The 20,053-nt window shown below is 37.0% G+C and overlaps 3 protein-coding genes across 3 annotated transcripts; all 3 read right to left on the bottom strand.

The window, feature by feature from the left end:
- Positions 4,780 to 5,534, bottom strand: LOC109706584. The gene has a single exon (XM_020227520.1). The coding sequence runs from the start codon at positions 5,387 to 5,389 to the stop codon at positions 5,147 to 5,149; it is 243 nt and encodes an 80-aa protein (XP_020083109.1). The 5' UTR covers positions 5,390 to 5,534; the 3' UTR covers positions 4,780 to 5,146.
- LOC109706583 (metal tolerance protein C4) lies at positions 6,417 to 11,228 on the bottom strand. The gene is made up of 13 exons (XM_020227519.1): positions 10,744 to 11,228; positions 10,565 to 10,619; positions 9,879 to 10,011; positions 9,621 to 9,676; positions 9,051 to 9,165; positions 8,890 to 8,947; positions 8,704 to 8,822; positions 8,109 to 8,228; positions 7,688 to 7,789; positions 7,524 to 7,596; positions 7,258 to 7,325; positions 7,064 to 7,124; positions 6,417 to 6,827 (listed from the first exon to the last, which is right to left on the bottom strand). Exons 1-13 carry the CDS (start codon positions 11,063 to 11,065, stop codon positions 6,703 to 6,705), a joined length of 1,407 nt encoding a protein of 468 aa, XP_020083108.1. The 5' UTR covers positions 11,066 to 11,228; the 3' UTR covers positions 6,417 to 6,702.
- LOC109728749 (serrate RNA effector molecule) lies at positions 12,012 to 19,786 on the bottom strand. Its single transcript, XM_020259269.1, has 12 exons — positions 19,193 to 19,786; positions 18,946 to 19,022; positions 17,912 to 17,966; positions 16,719 to 16,793; positions 16,292 to 16,366; positions 16,139 to 16,186; positions 15,816 to 15,884; positions 14,921 to 15,730; positions 14,481 to 14,529; positions 13,898 to 14,172; positions 13,056 to 13,250; positions 12,012 to 12,559 (listed from the first exon to the last, which is right to left on the bottom strand). Exons 1-12 carry the CDS (start codon positions 19,633 to 19,635, stop codon positions 12,499 to 12,501), a joined length of 2,232 nt encoding a protein of 743 aa, XP_020114858.1. The 5' UTR covers positions 19,636 to 19,786; the 3' UTR covers positions 12,012 to 12,498.

Below are 20,053 nucleotides of genomic sequence, written 5' to 3'. Positions count from 1 at the left end.
CATAAAATTTTTGTCCGGGATAAAGCATTCAGGACACTTTGTGAAATGGTTACTAGGACCGATGTACCACTTTCGTACTCTATAATTTTATTTTATTTTTTTGTTATCCCCTCCACTAAATCTTTTCATTAAACTAGTGAAAACGTTTAAACTAAATGATATTAAAGTAAATATTCGATAAACTATAGATGGAGGATCTGAAGTTTTTTTGTATATAATTTAACGAAAAGTTAACGGAGAAACTGACGAAAAGAGAAAACTGAAACCACAGAGTACTAAATTGATACACTTTAAATTACATGGTACTAAAACAAGAAAGTGCAAAACCACTGGGGTGGTATTTAAAATTTATCCTTTATACTAATAATGAGCTAGATTCTTATGCTTTCGAAAGTACGGAGGTCTTCAAGTTTCTAAATTATTTTTGATGATAGAATATTCGATTCAGCGATCGGTTCCATTAAACATAATTGAACTATATAATCAAATTTTATAATTTTTGACTTAATTTATGTAGTGATAGAGAAGCCTCAAAATGAACAGTTAAAAATAAAAATCTTATAAAAAAATAATAATAAAAAATTCAAAATTTAAATCCGAAGAATCGATCTTGCTATTAATATTAAATAGAATTTTCTATTAAAATTTCATATAATTTAGATTATTCTACACGGTTGAACTTAAAAACAAACCACTTCAACTGTTAAGATAATCATTTTTTTAGACTTCTTAATCACTTGGTAAATTATGTCGAAAAGTTATGAAATTTGATTTATAAATTATTCTAATAACATAAATTATGCCTAAGGGGGCCGAATATCAAAAAAAACTTATAAACACGGAAGCGTCCATACTTTCAAAAGTACAAGAGACGTAATCCACAAATAATATATATGTAAATCTCATACACTACGCTTCTTATGGCTCAGATTTATTTATTATATATTTTATCAATTTTTTAACAAAAAGATATATTAAAAAATTATCTAAATTATAAATTATTTTGAATCAACTATTTAACCTTTTAAAAATTTAATTTTACTATCAAAAAATATTTAATTTGAATCAGATAATTAAATTATCTTTAATTTACTTACGAGCGAAAATACAGAACCATAGTTTTCTTTTTTAAAGAAAGGTAACATGGTATCCGCTTCGTTTATTTTTTAAAAAAATAAACTTAGTTAAAAATATGAATCAATTAAAATTAAAATTTAAAATCTCGAATATCAATTATCAACTTTTTTTTGTCACTTACACTGAGAATCATAGTTATTTTATAGCGTAGTAAGGGAGTTTTGCTAGAATACTATCGGTAGTAAACAGCTCGGTTTACTACCGATTTGTTTTCGATGATAGAACTTCCAAATTGATGATTGACGCCGTTCAACATGATCTAAACTATTTAAACTATCTGAAAATCAAATTTCACACATTTTCGATATTGTTCTCTTGTCCATCAAGTAAACAGAAAAATGAATGGCTGAAAATGAATATCCTTCAAAAAGTGATGATACAATTTTTATATTTGAGATCTAGAGTCTAGATCTTATTTTAAATAGTTTAAAAAAAATTTTAACAAGAATTTAGTTGATTTGAACTTTTCTATATCGTTAAACGAGCAAACGCACCATATCGGCCATTAAAATTATAAATTTTGTGACCCTTTGATCGTTCAGTTAGTGATGCCAAAAAATCATAAAATTTGATTTCTACATAATTTAAATAGTCTAGATCATATTTAACGGTGCCGATCGTCGATTTAGAAGTTCTATCATAAAAAATAAATTAGTAATAAATGGAGCAGTTTACTACTAATAATAGTCCAGTCAAACTCCATAGTAGGAGTGAAAATATAGAGCTGTTACATTCGCTTTTCTTGGGTGGCGTGCGAAAAGAGAATATTATTATTGGGGACAGGAATATGATATATAGAGAGGTCACATCCTGTCCAAATATATTATTTTCTTATATAGGAAATAAAAATAAAAAAGAAAAAAAGACTTGTTCACGTTTTGTTTCACCTGTCCAGATCCCAACCGCAGCTCTGATTGGTCACAGCGTTCCAAGTTGTTCCCTAGACCCGGTCTATAGACCAGGCCACAAATGGAGGCAATGCTTTAGCGAAATCTTTCTACGCTCCCGACATATTACCGTTTATAATTGTCAGCGCATTAGAGAGCTTTTAAAAAAATATTCAAGAATAACCATATCTGCATCTAGTTTTTTTTTTTTTTTTCTCTAAACTTAAAGCCGAAAGCACAGACTTCTAATTTTAGCGTCAAGGCCGGCGTCTGTCTATTATTTTCATCATATTTTCAGATGAATAATTAAATCTTTAAAAGATATTTCGCTAAACAGACAGAAAGAATAGTTTTGTAATGAATTAAAATAAAAACATTATTCAAATAATAAATTTAAATTATTCAAAAAATTTTGAAATAATTCTTATAATTCTTTTTTTTTTTTAATCCCTTTTATAAGAACTAAAATGGTTAGGTAAACTTAGATCAACCAAAAAGAAAAAAAAGGGAAAAAAAAAAAAAAGGAAAGTGGAGAGAAGTTTCCTAAAGCCTAGATAAGTACAAGTAGTAGCTATATCTACTAACTATAGTGAGACTTTAGAAAGGGACTTCCGTATGCACATCTTTTTTATTTTGTTTAATTTACAAGTTCCCATTGGATAAGTACTCTAATGCTTAATTACTAACACTCTTTGTATTTCACTTACTATTATTTTTCCCTTTTTTATATATATTTTAGTAGACATTGGTCAATGTCTTAGGATTCAATGACTTAGGATTCACTTCATGCAATATTTTATGGTATTTTATAGTATCTCAAGTACTCAATTAATTGTCACGCTCAATAGGTGAGTTAAGTAACATTATCTAGCTTAGGCCTGCTCTGGTACGTAAGAGAAGAATACAAAGTGAATTAGTAGGTTTACAGTGAGAAATTGGTTAGTTGCAAGATGCCCTAATAATCGAAACATCAAAGGCTCGATCTAAGCCATTAACCTTCTACGTTTTGTTTTTGTGTTTGGTGTTTGGATTCAGATTATGACGAAGAAGATGGAGGGTTCGACAACTTAGAGGGTTCTTGTTTCGGGCGAGGATAGTTAGAGGCTAATCACTCGTCTCTTCACTATTATTCTCTCATCTTATTTTTTTTATTTTTTTTTTTTGAGACATAAGTAGCACGCTACCCGTTTCGTTTATTTCATTTAGAAATAAACTTAGCTAGAAATGTAAATCAACTAAGATTCGAACTTGAGTCTCAGGTACCAACCACCAAGCCCTTTGCCGCTTGCTCTAGGGACGGTTGGTATTCTCTCATCTTATTCTATCTAACTCGATATGGTATTAGCTTTAATGGTTTTGAATTTGATCCCTAATTTGTATCAGGGCTAGTCTACTTATACTCTTCATGTTAGCTCTTTATATAATAAAACAATGATTTGATTCCCAATTTCTTTGTTGATTTCTTTGTTGATTGTTTGCTGTTAAAAATTTGACTTCTAGATCTTGTTAATTAGACGTATGACTCAGCCCAACTAACCTCCCGTCACTTCAAACATGACTCAGCTCAGTCTGTACTCTTGCCATTTTGAACGTGATTCAACCACGTTCAACCCAACCTAACCTCCCACCACAGGACAAAATGTTAGTCCCTTTAAGCCAACAAGTACAACCTCTAAGGAAAGTTTGAATGAGTCACTGAAACTCAAGTGCAATTATCTAAGACTTTGTTTGGAAATGCAATGCACAAGTGCGTCTTCAAGGTACGACGCTCCAGAGTTGCTCGAACAATAGGCCATAGTTCAAAGTCCAGGGCCTTATATCATGGGCTTCTTTGCGTCGCGACCTCAAAATCACGCCGTTGATTTGATGGGCTTGGGCCTCATCCTTCAAATTCACGGCCCAGTTGATCACAACTTAGAATTTTAAGAAAATGAAAATAACATTTTTACTTGAGATAATGGAAACATTAAAATATAACATAAAAATATATTTTAAATACTAAAAAATTTTACAGCATCGCACTAATGCTAACACGCCCGCATAATTACACCATCCGTTTCGCGAATCTCATCAATTAAAACCCTTCATCTCAGCGATGCATGTACACTGCATCAATCTCGATTATACAAATTAGTACGTGAACACGATCAAAAGAAAAAAAAAAAAAAAAAAAATAGATCATTACTTTACAGCTAGAACAGTCCGTAGGTAATTTGTTAAATAATTTCCAAAGTTTGTATAAAAGGATGTTTTTTCCCCTTTTGTGCCTAAATATTTGATGGCTTCACACGTGCCCAATAGATGAGCGCACGTGTCCACTCGATAAAATTACTTTTTTTTTTTTTTTTCCGGTTGATTGCATATATTTTTTTATAAACATACCGAATAGTATATATTTTTTTATAAAATTTAATTTTTTATTTTTATGGCTATAAAAATTTTAATATTTTCAAATATATCCATAGCAAGAATCTGTTAGAAAAATATAATTAATTTTAAATAAAATACTTAATTCTGATTAGTGAATAAGATAAATTAATTTTTTTTACTCCTTTTATATTATTTGTAACGGCAGAAAGAAAAAAAAATAACAATTCGAAATTTTTTAGAGTACATTTCTATATGATTCTAACAGTTAAAACTTTTGGAGAGATATATTTATAATGTCAAAAAATGTCATTTTACTCATCCTATATTAAAAAATAAATAGTGCTCTAACGATAACAAACCAGAGAGATAAATATAAAAAGTTAAATTTTGTAGAAATATGTTGGTTATTCCATATGTTGACATGGAGCGGCATGAAATTGACCCTTTTATTTTAATGTTACCTATTTAAGAAAGCTTTAGACAACATGAGATAAGCTCATACATCAAGTGGACGACTCCTCCTTCCTCCTCCTCCTCCTCCTCCCTTGAATGATTTTAATAATTCCCTTTTTTTTTTTCTTGCTTTTAATTTTCCTTGAGCATTATTATAGTAGTAATGATGATAATAATGATAAACATAATAATAATACACATAAGCGTGATATCATATCATAGCAACTACTAATTAATTGATTACACACTGGAGAAAATGGAAATGAAAGTGAAATAGGAGGAGGGGTCTTCATGAAGAGCTAATAATAGTAAGCAGGGAAATTAGGGGTGGAGAAGGGGACGAGGGGGCGGGAGCAGGAGGAGCAGTGGAACCTGCGCTTGGTCCTGAAGCAGATGGGGAGGAGGAAGCAGAACCTGCAGGCGCTCTCGACGTCGGCGGCGACGACGCCGCCTCCGCAGAACGGGCAGCTCCCCGGCGCCTGCTGCGGCGCCCCCACCACCCTCTCCTCCTCGTCGCACACCAACACCACCGGAATACACATCTCCTCCTCCCCCCTCCTCAATTCCCTCAATTCCCCCAATTCCCCTACTACCGCTACTACTAAGATCTCGATTTCTCTCTCTCTCTCTCTCTCTCTCTCTCTCTCTCTCTCTCTATATATATATATATATACTTTTACGAAGAGGAAGGGGTNAAAAAAAAAAAAAAAAAAAAAAAAAAAAAAGAAAAAAAAGAAAAAGAAAGGTAAAATTTAGTGGAGGGCACTCCGCAGTTTTGTTCTCTTTTCAAGGAATAATAATAACAACCTATATATCTTTCAAAATTTTAAAAACATTTTATTTATTTTTATATAAACAATTACTTTTTTTAATATTTTGAAAGATTTATATTATATAACTAACGGTTATTGCTAACTGTTCATTAACAAAAATTTAACTCTATAAATATTTTTAAAATAGATTGGAACGTAAAAATCTAAAACTTTTTCTATAAACAATTACCTTTTCTTTAATATTTTGAAAAATGTTAACAGCTCATTAACAAAAATTTAAATCTATAAATATTTTTAAAATAGATTGGAACATGAAAATCTAAAACTTTTTATATAAACAATAACCTTTTCTTTAATATTTTGAAAGATTTATATTATATATAGAACTCGAAAAACTTTTTAGGGTGGGCACCAGGTCATTAGACTACTAGTGGTTTGATTTTATTTTGTAATTGCATAGAATCATTATTGTAACCAGTTTTTGGAAAACAAGAAAACATTTTCTAATTTAATAATATTGGTTAGTCTCAAAAGATTATCTCTCCACACCAATTTCTAAGATTGAAGGTTTGAACTCCCGTTTATGATTTTATTATTAGCGATTTCATTACACTGGACGGAGCCAGTTAAGTTTGTTTCTTTGTTTCCTCAATCCCTGTGTAAGGTTTCAAGAGCATGTGTCAAAGAAAACAGCAAAGAAAAGAAAATAATGAAAACAAACGAAAGGAAGAGAAAGAGATGGAAAACAAACAAATAAAATAACTAAATAAATAAAGCAAAACAAAAACACAAGCTATAATTTGAGAATGTTTTTTTAGTAGTAAAGAGAGAGAGACCCCAAATTTGCATTTACTACAGCTTTTCCATCATGACTAACCCAGTTTGTATACTCTAATGAAAATCTTTTTGCACACCGAATGAATCATCAGATATCTCAGAGGAAGTTAAAAAGGTGAGCCACTTCAATCACAAAAAAAAAAAACGGGAAAAAAATAATGGACCATCAATGAAGAGGAAGAGAAAAACCAAAAAAGCTCATGTATTTAATTATTACCATAAAAAAGCCGAAAGATTAATGAGGGTTACTTCAAGACGCCGTCAGGATTATGCGCCTCGATATCGACATGTCGAATTCCGGGGACGATTTTTTGAATCTCCGATTCGAGCCGATCCACCTCGGCTCCGAGAGCTTCGACTACATCCTCACCTTCAGTAAAAATTCTCATAAGATCTTGTACTGAAAAAGGAATAAAATTAAATTGCTTTTATTGCAAAACATCTTCACCGTTCGCTGCAGCGGAAGCAAAAGCCTCAAATTTGAGCTTTTGCTTTTCAAGCTTTAAATAGCTCATTTTAGTTATTTGCTAAACGTCTAACTTCTACTTTTCGAAACAGTGTTATTGTTTACGGAGGTCTAAACAAACAAGCACATAAATTACATACCGTAATTAGCCATGACCATGAGTAGAGCTTTATCATCTTCGCACTTTGCGGCCTCTCGAAACTGGTAAAATTCAGTAGAAGTAAAGATTACTCAGAAAGAAAAAGAAATACTAGGGTATCCTCTAACCAAGCCAGGGTCATAATCTGCAAGGTAACGAGGAGAAGTGTTGCGAATTTGCAGCACTAGCAAGTACCTGTTTCGCCCATTCTTCTCGGCCTGTTCTTTCCAAATAATTCTGCACCACCACGACGCCATTGAAATCTGTTGCAATCGGCACATAAAATGAGCTTTGTTCCAAGATTATAGGAAATTGAAAGATTATTGAAAGAGACTGCAAAATTTTGATGTAAGAAACAAATTCAACATGACGAATTTATCTGTGAACTGGAAATCAAAAGCATAACCATTGTTTTAATGTGTGGTTTGGGGATGAGTTCATTATAATGCTGAGTATAGTACCTATCTCAGCTTTGAATCTAAAGAATCCTGGCCCAATCACTTCACTTTTGCAATCATAAATAGCATCTACGACCTGAAGCCGAAACAGAATAAGTGAAAAGAGATATATTAAGTCTTATTATATTACAAGAACTATAGAAATCCTTATGTGCCATTAAATTCACCGGATCGGACTTCAAGAACTGAAGAACTTTTTCCATGTCATGATCATCAATGGCTCTACCAATTAAAGCATGCCTGTTCCTCTGAATGAGAAAAACAGCAACCTGCAAGATTTGGTTCAACTATCGATAAATTGCATTGGAAGAAAGCCAACATATGCGCACGCAACAGATCTTAGAAGAGCTTGTCCCAACAATAGAATAGTGATTCTCTTTTGCGCCAAATCAACTTAGCGACCAAATTGTTGGGTTGGATAGCCATTTCAAAATATAAGTCAGTGGGTTCCAACGATTTTAACTTGGTAGCTTATTAAGCAAATAAATAGAACTCGTAGCAATAGATAGCGAATTTTAACATTGTTCACTAGGCGAGCCAATAAAAATGAGTAAATAGTAAGGACATATTTGCATAAAAACTACATACCATTCCAAGTAAATTACCAACTATGATTGAACCAATTGGGTCATATATAGCATTTCCAGTCGTATGAACAGTCACTAATGATGCCGCCGCAATAGCGAGGCCAGTTACAGCAGCACCATCCTACATAATGATGAATCAGCAGAAGGATCAAATGCGAAGACAACATCAACAAACAATGGCAAGGCAGACAGAATTAATAAGCAGATACTAGATTATGATGGGTAAATAGCTATTTAAAAAAAAAAAAAAAAACATTATTTCCTGTAGAATAGATGCTAAAATGATTGATAGAAGGAGGATTAAACAGAGAGATCCCTGAAAAATCATTTAGTTTCACATATGCCTTGTAGGGCCCAAATTTTCATATTTACCACTCAAACCTGTAGTTTCTTACAAAAAGACCTTGTTTGAAGGTGGGAAATCACCCATTTATGTGGGCTTCCATTCTGTGTTATAAAAATTTCTTTTAGAGAGGGGCATTGATGTACACAAGGCATGTCTGTAAATGCAGATTTTGCAGATGTATATACGTAAGAAGGTAATTTTATAGGGGTATACATAATATCCCGAAATAAAAAATTATTAAGTTTTACACCTCTGTCATGACAGCAACTGAAGTTGGATCATGACCACGCCAAATATAATCCCACACTTTCATTCCTTCTGCAGCGGCACCTTTCTTCACAGCATTGATAGCAACAAGCAGTGAAGCACCTATGAAAGTCATAAATATATGTTTACTTTGCTTCCGATAACAAAAGTACAGCATCTTAAGTTGTACCTTCAAGCAGAAATGATCCACCGATCACTAAAGCAGCATAATGAATATTTTCGGGGGGCTGTTTGGAAATAAAAAAATTAAAAATTCCAGATTCAGAGACTCGGAAGAAATATTGATACTTCGAAGAAGCAACATTGGACAACACACTTAAGAATACTTACGTGAGAGTTCCACAAGTTTTGGAACCCGTGCACGATTGTGGCACCAGAACCCAAGCAAAAGATGCCCACAGCAGATATCAGCGACCAAACAAATCTTTCCTTTGAGTAGCCATAACTGTAAACAGAAGAAGAAAACAGGGCTATTGGCTCAGGGTTGATAGTACTTCCTTTGACCTTCTGATTATATTTTTGCATTGAAAAACTAATGTGACGCTTTTGTATAAGATGAGAATGTACGGTGAAAGCAGTCCTCATTTATAACCCCAAAAAAAAAAAAAAAAAAAAAAAAAAAAAAAAAAAAAGCAGTTCTTTAGGGCCAGTTTGGCCCAGCTGGAGCTTTCGTAAAAATGTTGTTTGGCTAGAGCTACTCAGTCAACTATTAATAGCTTTTTCCATTAGAATCTCCTTAAAGCCTCCTGAAACAACAAAAGCAAAAGCTTCAAATTAGAGCTTTTGCCATTGGAACTCGAAAGATCACTTCCTCTTCCCACCACAACACAAGCTTCAGACTTACTGATTGCGAAACACCTGACTACAAGAAGATTTTAGCATACAGCGAAGCAGACTTACGGGTGCATAGCATCTGGAGCACGCCTTGAGCTACTCAAACCATATGCTAGAAGGGCCTAAAATATCAAAAACTTTAGATTTATGACCTGAATAAGATAGCTAGAAAAATTGTGAATAAGAATTTGAAGACTCAATACAAGAGTAGAGTATGAACTATGAAGAATCATCAGAGTTTGAATGCAAGAAGAAAAGAGGGAATAGATTATGCACAAACTAAAAAGGAGAAAACATAGTTGTTTTGCCATTAGCTACAAGTACCTGGTTTGCAAAATCTGCAACCGAGTGGACCAGTTCAGCTAGCATAACATGACTAGAAGTCGACATCCACACCCCGAATTTGAGAGAGAACACGAGGAAGTTGCACCATAGTGCCGTGTTAACTGCTCGCTGGCTGAATTAAGCAGTTCAACTTACAGTTACCTCACAAAGAAAGAGAGCTAAAAACAAGTACAGCTGCGATAAAACATACATGAATGCAACAACTAAACCTGTAATGGAGCAAGGGGACTTAATAAATAAGGGATTAACCAATAGACTAGAGGATTTCGAGTTCACTACATTATCCCATCCATGGGCAGTGTAAATATACTTGAGAAATTCCCACAAAAGTTATTCGTTACTAACAGTAGACTCCAGCTTCGTGACAGTTCCTTTACGCTCGTGCGCACACACATATACAAGATTGAAAAAAAAAATAATATGGATAAAAATCAATGTAATTCGCGAAACCTCACCAAAACTCAAATTTCACAGCAAAAGATGACTATTTTTCACCATGTTTTCGATATTTCAACATCTGAATGAAACAAATTTAAGATACTGTACCCTATTAGCACCAAAAAAAGGTGCAAAATTATGCATTTCCTAACCGAACCACTAACTTGCTTGCCCGCCAAGTTTAAGATTTAAGATTAAAAATCAACGCGAAAAATCAAAGGATTCACCTGGTCTCATCATCAAATTCGGCTCTTTTAACCTTCGCGACACGCAGAGAATAATCTGCCAACAACAAACCGATAAATCAAACTAGATAATAACAAATTTCGAGTCTTTTTGATTGAAGTCGTTTCCACGAACTAAATTGGGGATATTGGCAACAGGAAAGAGGGCATGTGGAACGAACTGCGAGCGAAGGAGAGGAGAGCCGGGGGAGCAGATGAAGACGAAGGGCGGGCGAGGGCGAGGGCGAGGCCGATGCCCGACGGAGGCGGCGCCGGTGGGGAGGAGAGGGGACGGGAGGTGAGGAGGAGGTTGCGGCGGTGGTGTAGCTGTTGTTGTTGTTGTTGTTGTTGTTGTAGCTGCTGCTTCTCGTGTTCTTCTTCTTCGTCGGAGGAGGAGGATGGGCGTTGAGGGTTTGGGTGTGGAGGAGAGGAGGAGGAGGAGGAGGAGGAGAGAGGGCGGAGGAGGAAGAGAAGGGGCCGCGCCACCGAGCGCCGCGTGAGCATCTAAAGGGATCGCCGCAGCAGGGGCGTAGCTTCCATGAAAAGGAGATGTGAGAGAAAAAGAAGAAGAAGAAGAAGAAGAGAACAGGAGAGAGAGAGAGAGAGAGAGAGAGAGAAGGGGGAGGAGAAAGGGTTTTGACAGAAGATGCTTTTGGTAGAATATGCCGAGTTCAGGTTTTAGACATTGGATTGGACTTAAAGTAAGCCCAAAAAAAATAAAAGAAACTTTATTTATTTATTTTTGATTGAGAAATGCTGGTTCTGCATTCAAACTCCGTGCAGAGTTGGACAATAGAAAATGAAAATATATAAGATTTAGAATCACTTCCGGATGTATAAATAGCATTACTTTAGGAACATGCTGTACTACATCTTTATTTGCTATTTTATTTATTTCAGAGTAGATGGAAACCACATCACAGGTGAATGAAAATAATAATAAAACAGGCAGATAACACAAATTTGAACATTCATAATTTGTCTCCAGATTACTACATATCTTTTCAAGATAATATGCAGGAGAAATGGCCCCTTGGCTAAGCATTTCAGCCATCAAATGTACCAAAATGTCATGGACTTAGCTCTCCATGGAACAAGTCTTATTCTAATAGTTGAATTTCATCTTACAAGAAAAATAAAGCCTGCACCTCAAAGTTCCTGCAGTACCTTTTGACTAGAGCTGCAGAATGCAGCAGTGCAAACCAACTCAAAATCCTCAGAGCAGCTTCCAGACTTCCAGTACAATACCACTAAAAACCCTCAAGAGCAGCTTCTCACTGTAGCAAAAAGCTATAGTGAAACCTTCAAACCAGAGCTTTCAAATTTGCACCTGCCACACACATTTTCTGTTTGCCAAACACCTAGTCCATGCTTCTCGACGTAAAGAAGCTGTATCCGAAGCCGCTGTGGACTTGAACACGCATCAGCATAAACTATTTAACCAAACAGCTTTCTCCTAAACAACAATAGTTAAGTCCACTTCCCCACCTTAAAAATATTCAATTTACACAGTGCTGGTGTAAATGATAGATTTAAACTGGTTCAAAATAGATATATAGTAATGTACCGAACTGAGATAAACATCTTCTACAAAAACAAATGTCGCTGAATGCCAAGGGCATCACAATTTCCCTCCGGTTTAAAACGGTTTAAAACTGACGCTGAAACCACTAGATTATAAATCAAAAGATGAAACAGAAGAAATATACCCACAACTGCGATGTACAAACAATATATTCAACTCAACATGGGCACAGTCTAATGTCTCCTCTCTTTTGGCTTGCCACAGAATAAAAGAGTAATAACAAGTCCTCTTCCCGAGCAGCTATTGTACAATTTAAACACGTCGGTAAGCTCCCAAGGCAAACTTAGCCCGCCCATCTGGTTTGCTTCAAAGATCATGCTCGTGAGTCTGATCAAATATCAGAAAAGGGCACCTATAAGCTCCTGTAGTCGATTACAGTGACTTCATCCTCGGGGGCGTCAAGGTCTTGGTAGCTGCAATGGCAACAGGAATAAAGCAGAGGTGTCACAAAGAGAAGGCCATTTTGCATTGGAAGTCACAAATTTTCTTGTATTTGCTGCATATTCGGTTCAGGTTCTCATTTCCCCAAAATTGTGCTGAAATATTCTTTTGTCAAACCAAAATGCCTCTGGCCTACAACTCTAATGCAAAATGCATAGCATGGTTGCCCAGGGGCATTACAGTCAATAAAAAGAAATTTTGGTCCAAAGATGTAAAACCCAATTAGGGGCTCCAAGCAAAACAAGGAGATACCCCAAAGGTACCAGTAAACAGTAGATAATTCAACTTAACTATAAAAAGAGATCATCAGTTACAAGCTAAAGAAAGGCATTTTCTTAACAGTACAAACAAGACAGCAGCACAATGACAGAAATGATTTGCTTAAGAATTAATGAACAAAAGAATGATTAGCAAAATGAAATCAAAACTTAGGGTATATGTATGTGTGTGTGTATATAAAAGCAGAACCTTCGTATACGGCGAGGATCGTGTTGGAAGGCCGGAGGAACAGCAAGAAGTGGTGCTGAAGCACCAACAGGAGGGCCAAGCCTCCCTTTCCTACCACGAGGACCACTATTTCCTTCGTAAATCGGTCCACCACCTTGATCCCTCATCATCCGCATTGCCATTTCAGGTGGGGCAGGAACAAAAGGGCCCAGTGGGCTACAAGGAAAAGAAAAAGAAAAGACATAAGGACAATAAGATGTCTATCAATAGATTCAATAGGACTAAGCATGAATGCCCTTGGATGCGGCCGGTGCATCTGCTTTTTCACGCACCAGATCAGCTTTGAGATCCATATGCGGCAGCCTCAAGATGCACACTCAAGTGATGCACCTCAAGATCCACACACATCAGCCTGAAGATATGCACTCAACTGATGCACCACAAGATTCCCAGAAAATCTAAAAACCAATACAAGGCGCGAAAAGCAGAAGCATCGATCGGAAGGTTTATTTTCGCAAATCAGATGTGCTTTGTGATCCACACGTGCTAGGTTCAAGATGCATGTTCATGCGATGTGCATATATATTGGAGCTCATCAGGTTTGCACATGAATGACCAAACATTTCCAACATATGGAAAAGTGGAAACACCAATCACCCTAGTGCCATTGAAAAGCATTCTAGCTTGACTCACTCCACACGCGCGCGTGTGTGAAGAGAGAGAGAGAGCGAGAGAGTACGGATGCTAATAAATAACTCAGTGGCTGCAGCTAACAGACATGAGGACAGACTCGTCTCAGTCTCTGCCCTNGAAGAGAGAGAGAGAGCGAGAGAGAGAGAGAGAGAGAGAGAGAGAGAGAGTACCCAGCACCAGGCACAGGCATCAGTAGTCCAGGAGGTGGAATATCCGCAGTAAAAGGATTGCCACGCAAACCTGGCCCACCATAAGCATCAAAGATCGGCTCATTCGGATTATCCCTTTCGGATCCACCATTGGCATCACGTGTCGGGGAGTTATCCATCCTATCATGCCTATCACCATCTCTGTCAGCCCTGTCATAATCTCTGCGATTGCCCCGTTCATCTCTAAGGCGACCATCTAAAGGTCCCCTTCTTCTAATTCTATCCCTCTGAAACCCCTGAAAAAAGAAAAAAAAAGAAAGGAAAAAGTAAATCATATACCATGGAAACCGCAAGATACATCTGTAATCAAGTTCTTGAAAAACAGAGACAAAAACGAATTACATCCTGCGTTGATAATTATAATGATCATCAAGCAGGTATAAAAGGTAATAAAGTACCGAAGAATAGATGGATCACTTAATCTTTTTATGCTAACAAGTGATAAATTTCCCACTTAGTTCAAGCACAACAGCATTGCATATTCCATTCTAATGGACAGACTGGTAAAAATCATATGCACACAAGCCAAAAGAAAGATTCCTACCGGACCAGATTGCTGCATCACAGGTGTTCCGCCAGGCGCATTCGGATCGCTGCAATAATAAAAGAAAAGAATAGACATTTACAGTTCAGAGAACATGCTCAAATCATATAATTCTTCTGGTTAAAAGATAGTAAAAATGTACATTAGAACCCCCATCAACTATAGAACATATCGATATAGAAACTCTAATATGTTCTTGTTATCAACCCCAAAATTTACTGGTGATTCAATTCCATCAACATTTGATGGCTAATAGCTAATGAAGCCATTGACTTTAACGGAATCCCCAATTCAACTGATAGCACTAAAAGCAAAACAAGCAAAAGATGATGGATTGTCAATCAGGAAAAGTGAAGGTTTTGGGGCCTATTTCAGAATAGCATACCATTGAGGGTCCTCACTACATATTTACCTTAAAAGAAATGAATAGGAATACATACTTCATATAATTCTGGAAATAGAGATCCTCTCTCACTTTCGAGGTCAGCTCCATAACAAGCTCCGGGTGCTTCAGTCTGAGATGCTTATGAACAAACTCAGGAGCATGAAAAAGCTTTGTGCATCCCTTGGCTCCACAACCATACTTCCAACCATATTTTTCATCCCTTATTTTCCTTACATATGGATCTAGCACTTCAACAGCCGCCGCGTCAATCTTATCCTTTGCTGCCAAAGTCTCCAATGGATCCCGACCGTTCATTCTCTCCTGCCAGAAAGAATCAAGCTTCTTCTCCCAATCAGCCCCACTTGTATTATTAGACCCGTCAGAAGTCTTACTATCTCCTCTCACATGTCGAAGGCCTTTGGCTTCATTGCTCTCAGACATGCCATAATAATTAACACCATGGACACGCCACAAATAAGTAAGAAGAGTGTCCAAGAGCTCGACACCTTCAAGACCCTTCACGGTAGTCAAGCCCCGGATTATAATAAGGGGGCCCATCGATCCACTATGTGATTTGTCGCCATCAGATTTGTCGCGATCGGTAGATGATAGAATGTTATCCTCAATACCCTTTTCACTATCGAGCTTGCGTACAAGTGCTTGAGCTTGTTCTATGTCGATTTGAATTCGTCGAGGGTCAGAACTAACTGGGTGAGCCTTGGGAGCTGAAAAGAGTAGATCATTGTCTTTTGTGGCCCCCCTTCCATGCCTTCTCCTCTTGCTACTTAAGTCTGTTTCATCCTCAGAGTTTGCATCGCTGGCATTCCCTGATTTGGATGCTGACGTGGCAGTTAATCCTGGGCCACTGCATGCCATAAGTGGGGAAAATAAGAATTGAATGGCAGTTACGATTTAGAATAATGGGAGGAAAATAAAAGAAAGAAACTCACAGATCTAGAGTTCCACTCTGTAAATCTAGAAAGAATTCCTTTGCAGTGGACCTAGCTTGTTCGTTCCGCCTATAAGAGAAAATGATTAATAGGAAAAATCAGCGAAAGTACCAGATAAAAGGAATAAGGTGCAAATACATTCAACTATTCAAGCATAGAATAACACATATAGGAGGAAGCATACTATGTGTCAAGATGAATATATTGTGTACAAAAGGTAGTTATTGGTCAAGAAAAGTGACCTGGTCTGGATAACAGAAAAATGACCAGGGAATTCTCCAAATTACTAGTCTACAATTGAAACAGGTGAGCCAGCTACTCACTTTTCAATAACAGCCACTAAGTTAGTTGGATGATACTTATCCTTCAGCCTACAGGAAGAGCAAACAGAATTAATTCTTTAAGAATTCGAAGCCATTTGAAAGGGGGAAATAAAACAATCAGAAAGAAAAGAAAGCCAGAAAAAACAGTTGTACCAATCCTCCTCCTTATGAAGGTCGAAATAAGCACGTTTCTGAGTTGTAATGTACTCCGTCTTGTATTCCTCATACCTACAAAATCACACAATTGACGTGGATACCACTATAAAATCTGGATGTACATATATACCCCTCAAAAAGCAGCTTCTTACGGAAAAATGCCTCATCTCAAGTCAATGCTGGTTTTGCATTAAAACCATTGTTCTCTAAAGAGGGGCATCATTGTAAAGTATGATGGTCTATATGCAAGAAGTTTGGTTGCTATATTTGAGAATTCAGATTTTGCAGGGAGATGCATTATTATAGATGATTTTGCAGGGGAATATATGTAAATATCTCACAGCAAAAACAGTCATGCTATTCAAGACAATACAAAATAAAGCACGTAGAAAATATACTAAAACTGCAGACCGCTTCATTTTACCTGCGTAGGGATTCAGCTGGAGAAACGTCATCTTCAAGCTCTTGAATGAATTGCTTATACGACATCAAGCCTTCCCTGAAAGGGTTTCAGTTCACAACATACGAAGCACACATTAACTGATTTTAAAAGTCTTAGTGGCAAAATGGAAGAAGTCCAGAGTACTTCCAAACCAAAAAACTAATTGGTTAAGAAAAAAATCATCACAAACCATGGTAACCAATTAAGCAAACTCCAAAGAAAGAGGAAGTGGAAAAAAAAAAAAAAAAAGGAAGAGCATTGGACTACATTTTTTTGTAGAAAGAACTGCAAACAACACAATACTATCAGTGGTTCAAATGGAAAATGGGAAAATGTCCACAGCATAAATTATGCCACTTAAAATGGAGAAGATATCGATGGCAAAGATATCAAATAAAATTCTGTATCATCTTTGCAACTATTAATTCCGTTAAGTGAAGACTTTAAATATACCAATACAATATACTTGAAACGAAGTAAAAAGATATGCCACTCGAAAGTTGCTTGTAGACTCATATCATTCAACCTAAAAGTTCCACAAATCATGGGCAACTTCAAAAGTCAAGAATAACTTTATAAAGGGCGTATCGACTAGCTTTCTATCTTTCTCGATTTGTCACATTTATCTAATATTTTTTTACTCCTCTTATTCTTATTATTTGTGATTAAGTTCAACATTACCATAATTGGCATGACAAGCTAATAAGAAGGGTCTCGAACAAGCCAAAGTTGTTTAAAGTATCTGCTGATTTGTCAACATAAGATCCAAAGACCAATTTGGCAAGGTTGTAATTTTTAGCTTCCATCCTTTGCAATAAGACCACATAAAATCTAAGAGGTAGTCCACAGAAGCGAGGCACAGGGAGGAAATGAGTCAAATAAGTGGAGGCCCAGGCAGCATTGTAACAACTTTATCGAGCAATAATAGTGGCAAACAAGAGAATTACACCAAAAATGGTTTAACAACATCATTCAGAAATATCATCTATTTCACATAAGTTCCTAAAATAAACAAACAGAATCAGTCTCTAAACAAATATTGCTAAACATAATTTAGCCATTAGAAAACTCCAGGAAAAAAGGCAGAAAATATTAAGTTAAGACCACTGTATCATATGAAACAATCAGACAGGCGGATAAGAGTTGCATGAGATTATGGGCAGCAATGTACAAACCTTTGAGCGAGCCCTGGGCCATCGCCAAAATCGCCATGTCCGCCCTCAGGCCAATCTGAAAACATTTTAAAAACACTGTAAAGATAATTTGAACGAACAAATGTTGAGTTATAAAAACATAGTTTGGTCACACATCTACACATTTAATACTAGAAAATATTTGACGATTCAGATAATTTTAAACCACCCAAATATTGCGTAGAAACTCCATCATCAATCTAAAGACTTCCCATTTAACATGTAAATACTCCCTTCAATCTAAACAACGTCCTGTCTTTTGCTAATTAGTTTAAAGCTCTTAGCACAACGCATCATGCCTAGCAACAAAGAACAAAGCATTAGTGTTGTAAATAACCTGGAATCTTATTGCCACTAATTTTTCTAAAGTCATTGGTGATAGATATTTATAGCACAAACAAAATTTTCAGCAATGTTTTTATCCAGCTCTAGGAATATTAACCAACAATCAAAATTTTCATTCAAATTCTTTTCAGGAATAAAATGCACATTAGAATCTTTTTCAAGGTAGTAAGTTTACACCAAATAAAATGTTCCAATATTGCAATTTAAGAACTTAACCCTCTCCAAAGATAGTGGCCAGTGTAATCCTCACATTGTAGAGTCAAGACGAATTATGAAAACCTATAGAACCAAATTTTCATATTCCATGACCCGCTGGCAAATTCAAATCGTTCATCAATATCAGTTAAATATACCGGCTTGAAGATCTTGCATGCCTGTTTAACAAGTTTAGCAATGAGCGAAAAGCAACTCTCCTTTAGTTAAGATAAGATGCTAATTATTGCTAATCGCGTGCTTTCATGTTAGAATCTTTGAATTTCTTTGATTACTATAAGGAATTATAAAGTTCCGGCCACAAAGATGACCTATTGATAAAACGCCAAAATACAAGTGATTCAAATTTGTAGCCAGGTCAAGCCATGGATTGATGATGAGGACAACGGTCACATATTCAAAGTGCCCGCAACAGTAAGCATTGTTATGATACGCATATATAATGGAATAATAACTACCTGATGCCCGACCCATGTACCGGCCATAACCTCTTTCCTCGCCGTAGCCACCTCTGCCACCATAATCATATCCATACCTATAAACGGACGATCAGATTGATAAGTAACCTCATGAAAGATAGTATTTTACCTAATGTTCCAAAATATAGTATCAAAATCTACACCAAATCATCTTTTCCATCCAGGATTAACAATTTGATATGGGAAGGTAAGAGCAACGAAAAGAAAATAATGATTCTTCCCACACCTTCTGTCATCATAACCTCCTCTCGGACTACCCCTGCGCCGGTCGTATCCCCCATCATCTCTCCTCGACCGCTTATAAGGCGGCGACCGCCGTGGCGGAGGGGAGTGGCGCCGATCCCTGTAGCCGTAGGGCGGCGGGCTTGGGGTGCTCCGCCGCCGATAGTCCCGCTCCCTCTCCCCCCGCGATGGCCCCATCGGCGGCGGCGGCGGCGGCGGCGGCGACCGGTTCCGAGCGTCGTTGTAATCCTCCCTGCGTCCGGGGCCGCGTTCGTCCCTCTCATCGCGCCCCTCCTTCGGGTCCCTCTCCCTCTTCCTCGGCGGCGGGGGCAGCGGCGGCGGCGGCGGAGGCAGCGGCGATCCGTCTCCGGGGCTGTCCCGCTGCTCCCCCTGGCGGTCACGGCGGCGATCTAGGGTTTCGGCGGGCATGTCGATGACCTCCGCCATGGCGACCACGGTCAAAGGCGCTCCAAAACCCTAGCGATGGATCGAAGAGGCGGAAACTCTAGGAACGGAGAGAGAGAGAGAGAGAGATAGAGAGAGAGAGAAGTTTCGAAGAAACAAAGAGAGTTCGAGGAAACCCTAGTGATCATAGAAAGAAAGGGGGCGGAGGAGGAGATGATGAGATCGGAGGGGTATATAAGTAATTTTACGTTATTTTGGCGATCACGTGACTCGGAGTGTGTATGTATGTGGGGCCCTCTTATGAAGGCGCGTGTCAGCCTCACAAACGGTAATATTTACGCGTTTAAATTGAAAAATTCTGGGTAACATTTTGAAATTATCACGACCGTTGATTTGTTGCTGATATACTGTAAGATATACTCTCTTTTTTTTTTCTTTTTTTTAATAAACAAGCCCACGG

Source organism: Ananas comosus, linkage group 2 (genome assembly GCF_001540865.1).
Source record: "Ananas comosus cultivar F153 linkage group 2, ASM154086v1, whole genome shotgun sequence".
NCBI classification, from domain to species: domain Eukaryota; kingdom Viridiplantae; phylum Streptophyta; class Magnoliopsida; order Poales; family Bromeliaceae; genus Ananas; species Ananas comosus.
This window is presented reverse-complemented; position numbering and strand designations above follow the sequence as displayed.

Excerpts from the sequence above, each read along its gene's own strand:
- LOC109706583 (XM_020227519.1), bottom strand. The coding sequence starts at position 11,065 with ATGCTCACGCGGCGCTCGGTGGCGCGGCCCCTTCTCTTCCTCCTCCGC. Across the intron at positions 8,229-8,703 it reads CAGTTGCTGTCATGACAGAG|GATGGTGCTGCTGTAACTGG; the intron begins GTGTAAAACTTA and ends ATCATTATGTAG. Across the intron at positions 7,125-7,257 it reads GAGAAGAATGGGCGAAACAG|TTTCGAGAGGCCGCAAAGTG; the intron begins GTACTTGCTAGT and ends GAATTTTACCAG.
- LOC109706584 (XM_020227520.1), bottom strand. The coding sequence starts at position 5,389 with ATGTGTATTCCGGTGGTGTTGGTGTGCGACGAGGAGGAGAGGGTGGTG.
- LOC109728749 (XM_020259269.1), bottom strand. The coding sequence starts at position 19,635 with ATGGCGGAGGTCATCGACATGCCCGCCGAAACCCTAGATCGCCGCCGT. Across the intron at positions 19,023-19,192 it reads GGAGGTTATGATGACAGAAG|GTATGGATATGATTATGGTG; the intron begins GTGTGGGAAGAA and ends GTCCGTTTATAG. Across the intron at positions 16,187-16,291 it reads CTTCATAAGGAGGAGGATTG|GCTGAAGGATAAGTATCATC; the intron begins GTACAACTGTTT and ends CTCTTCCTGTAG.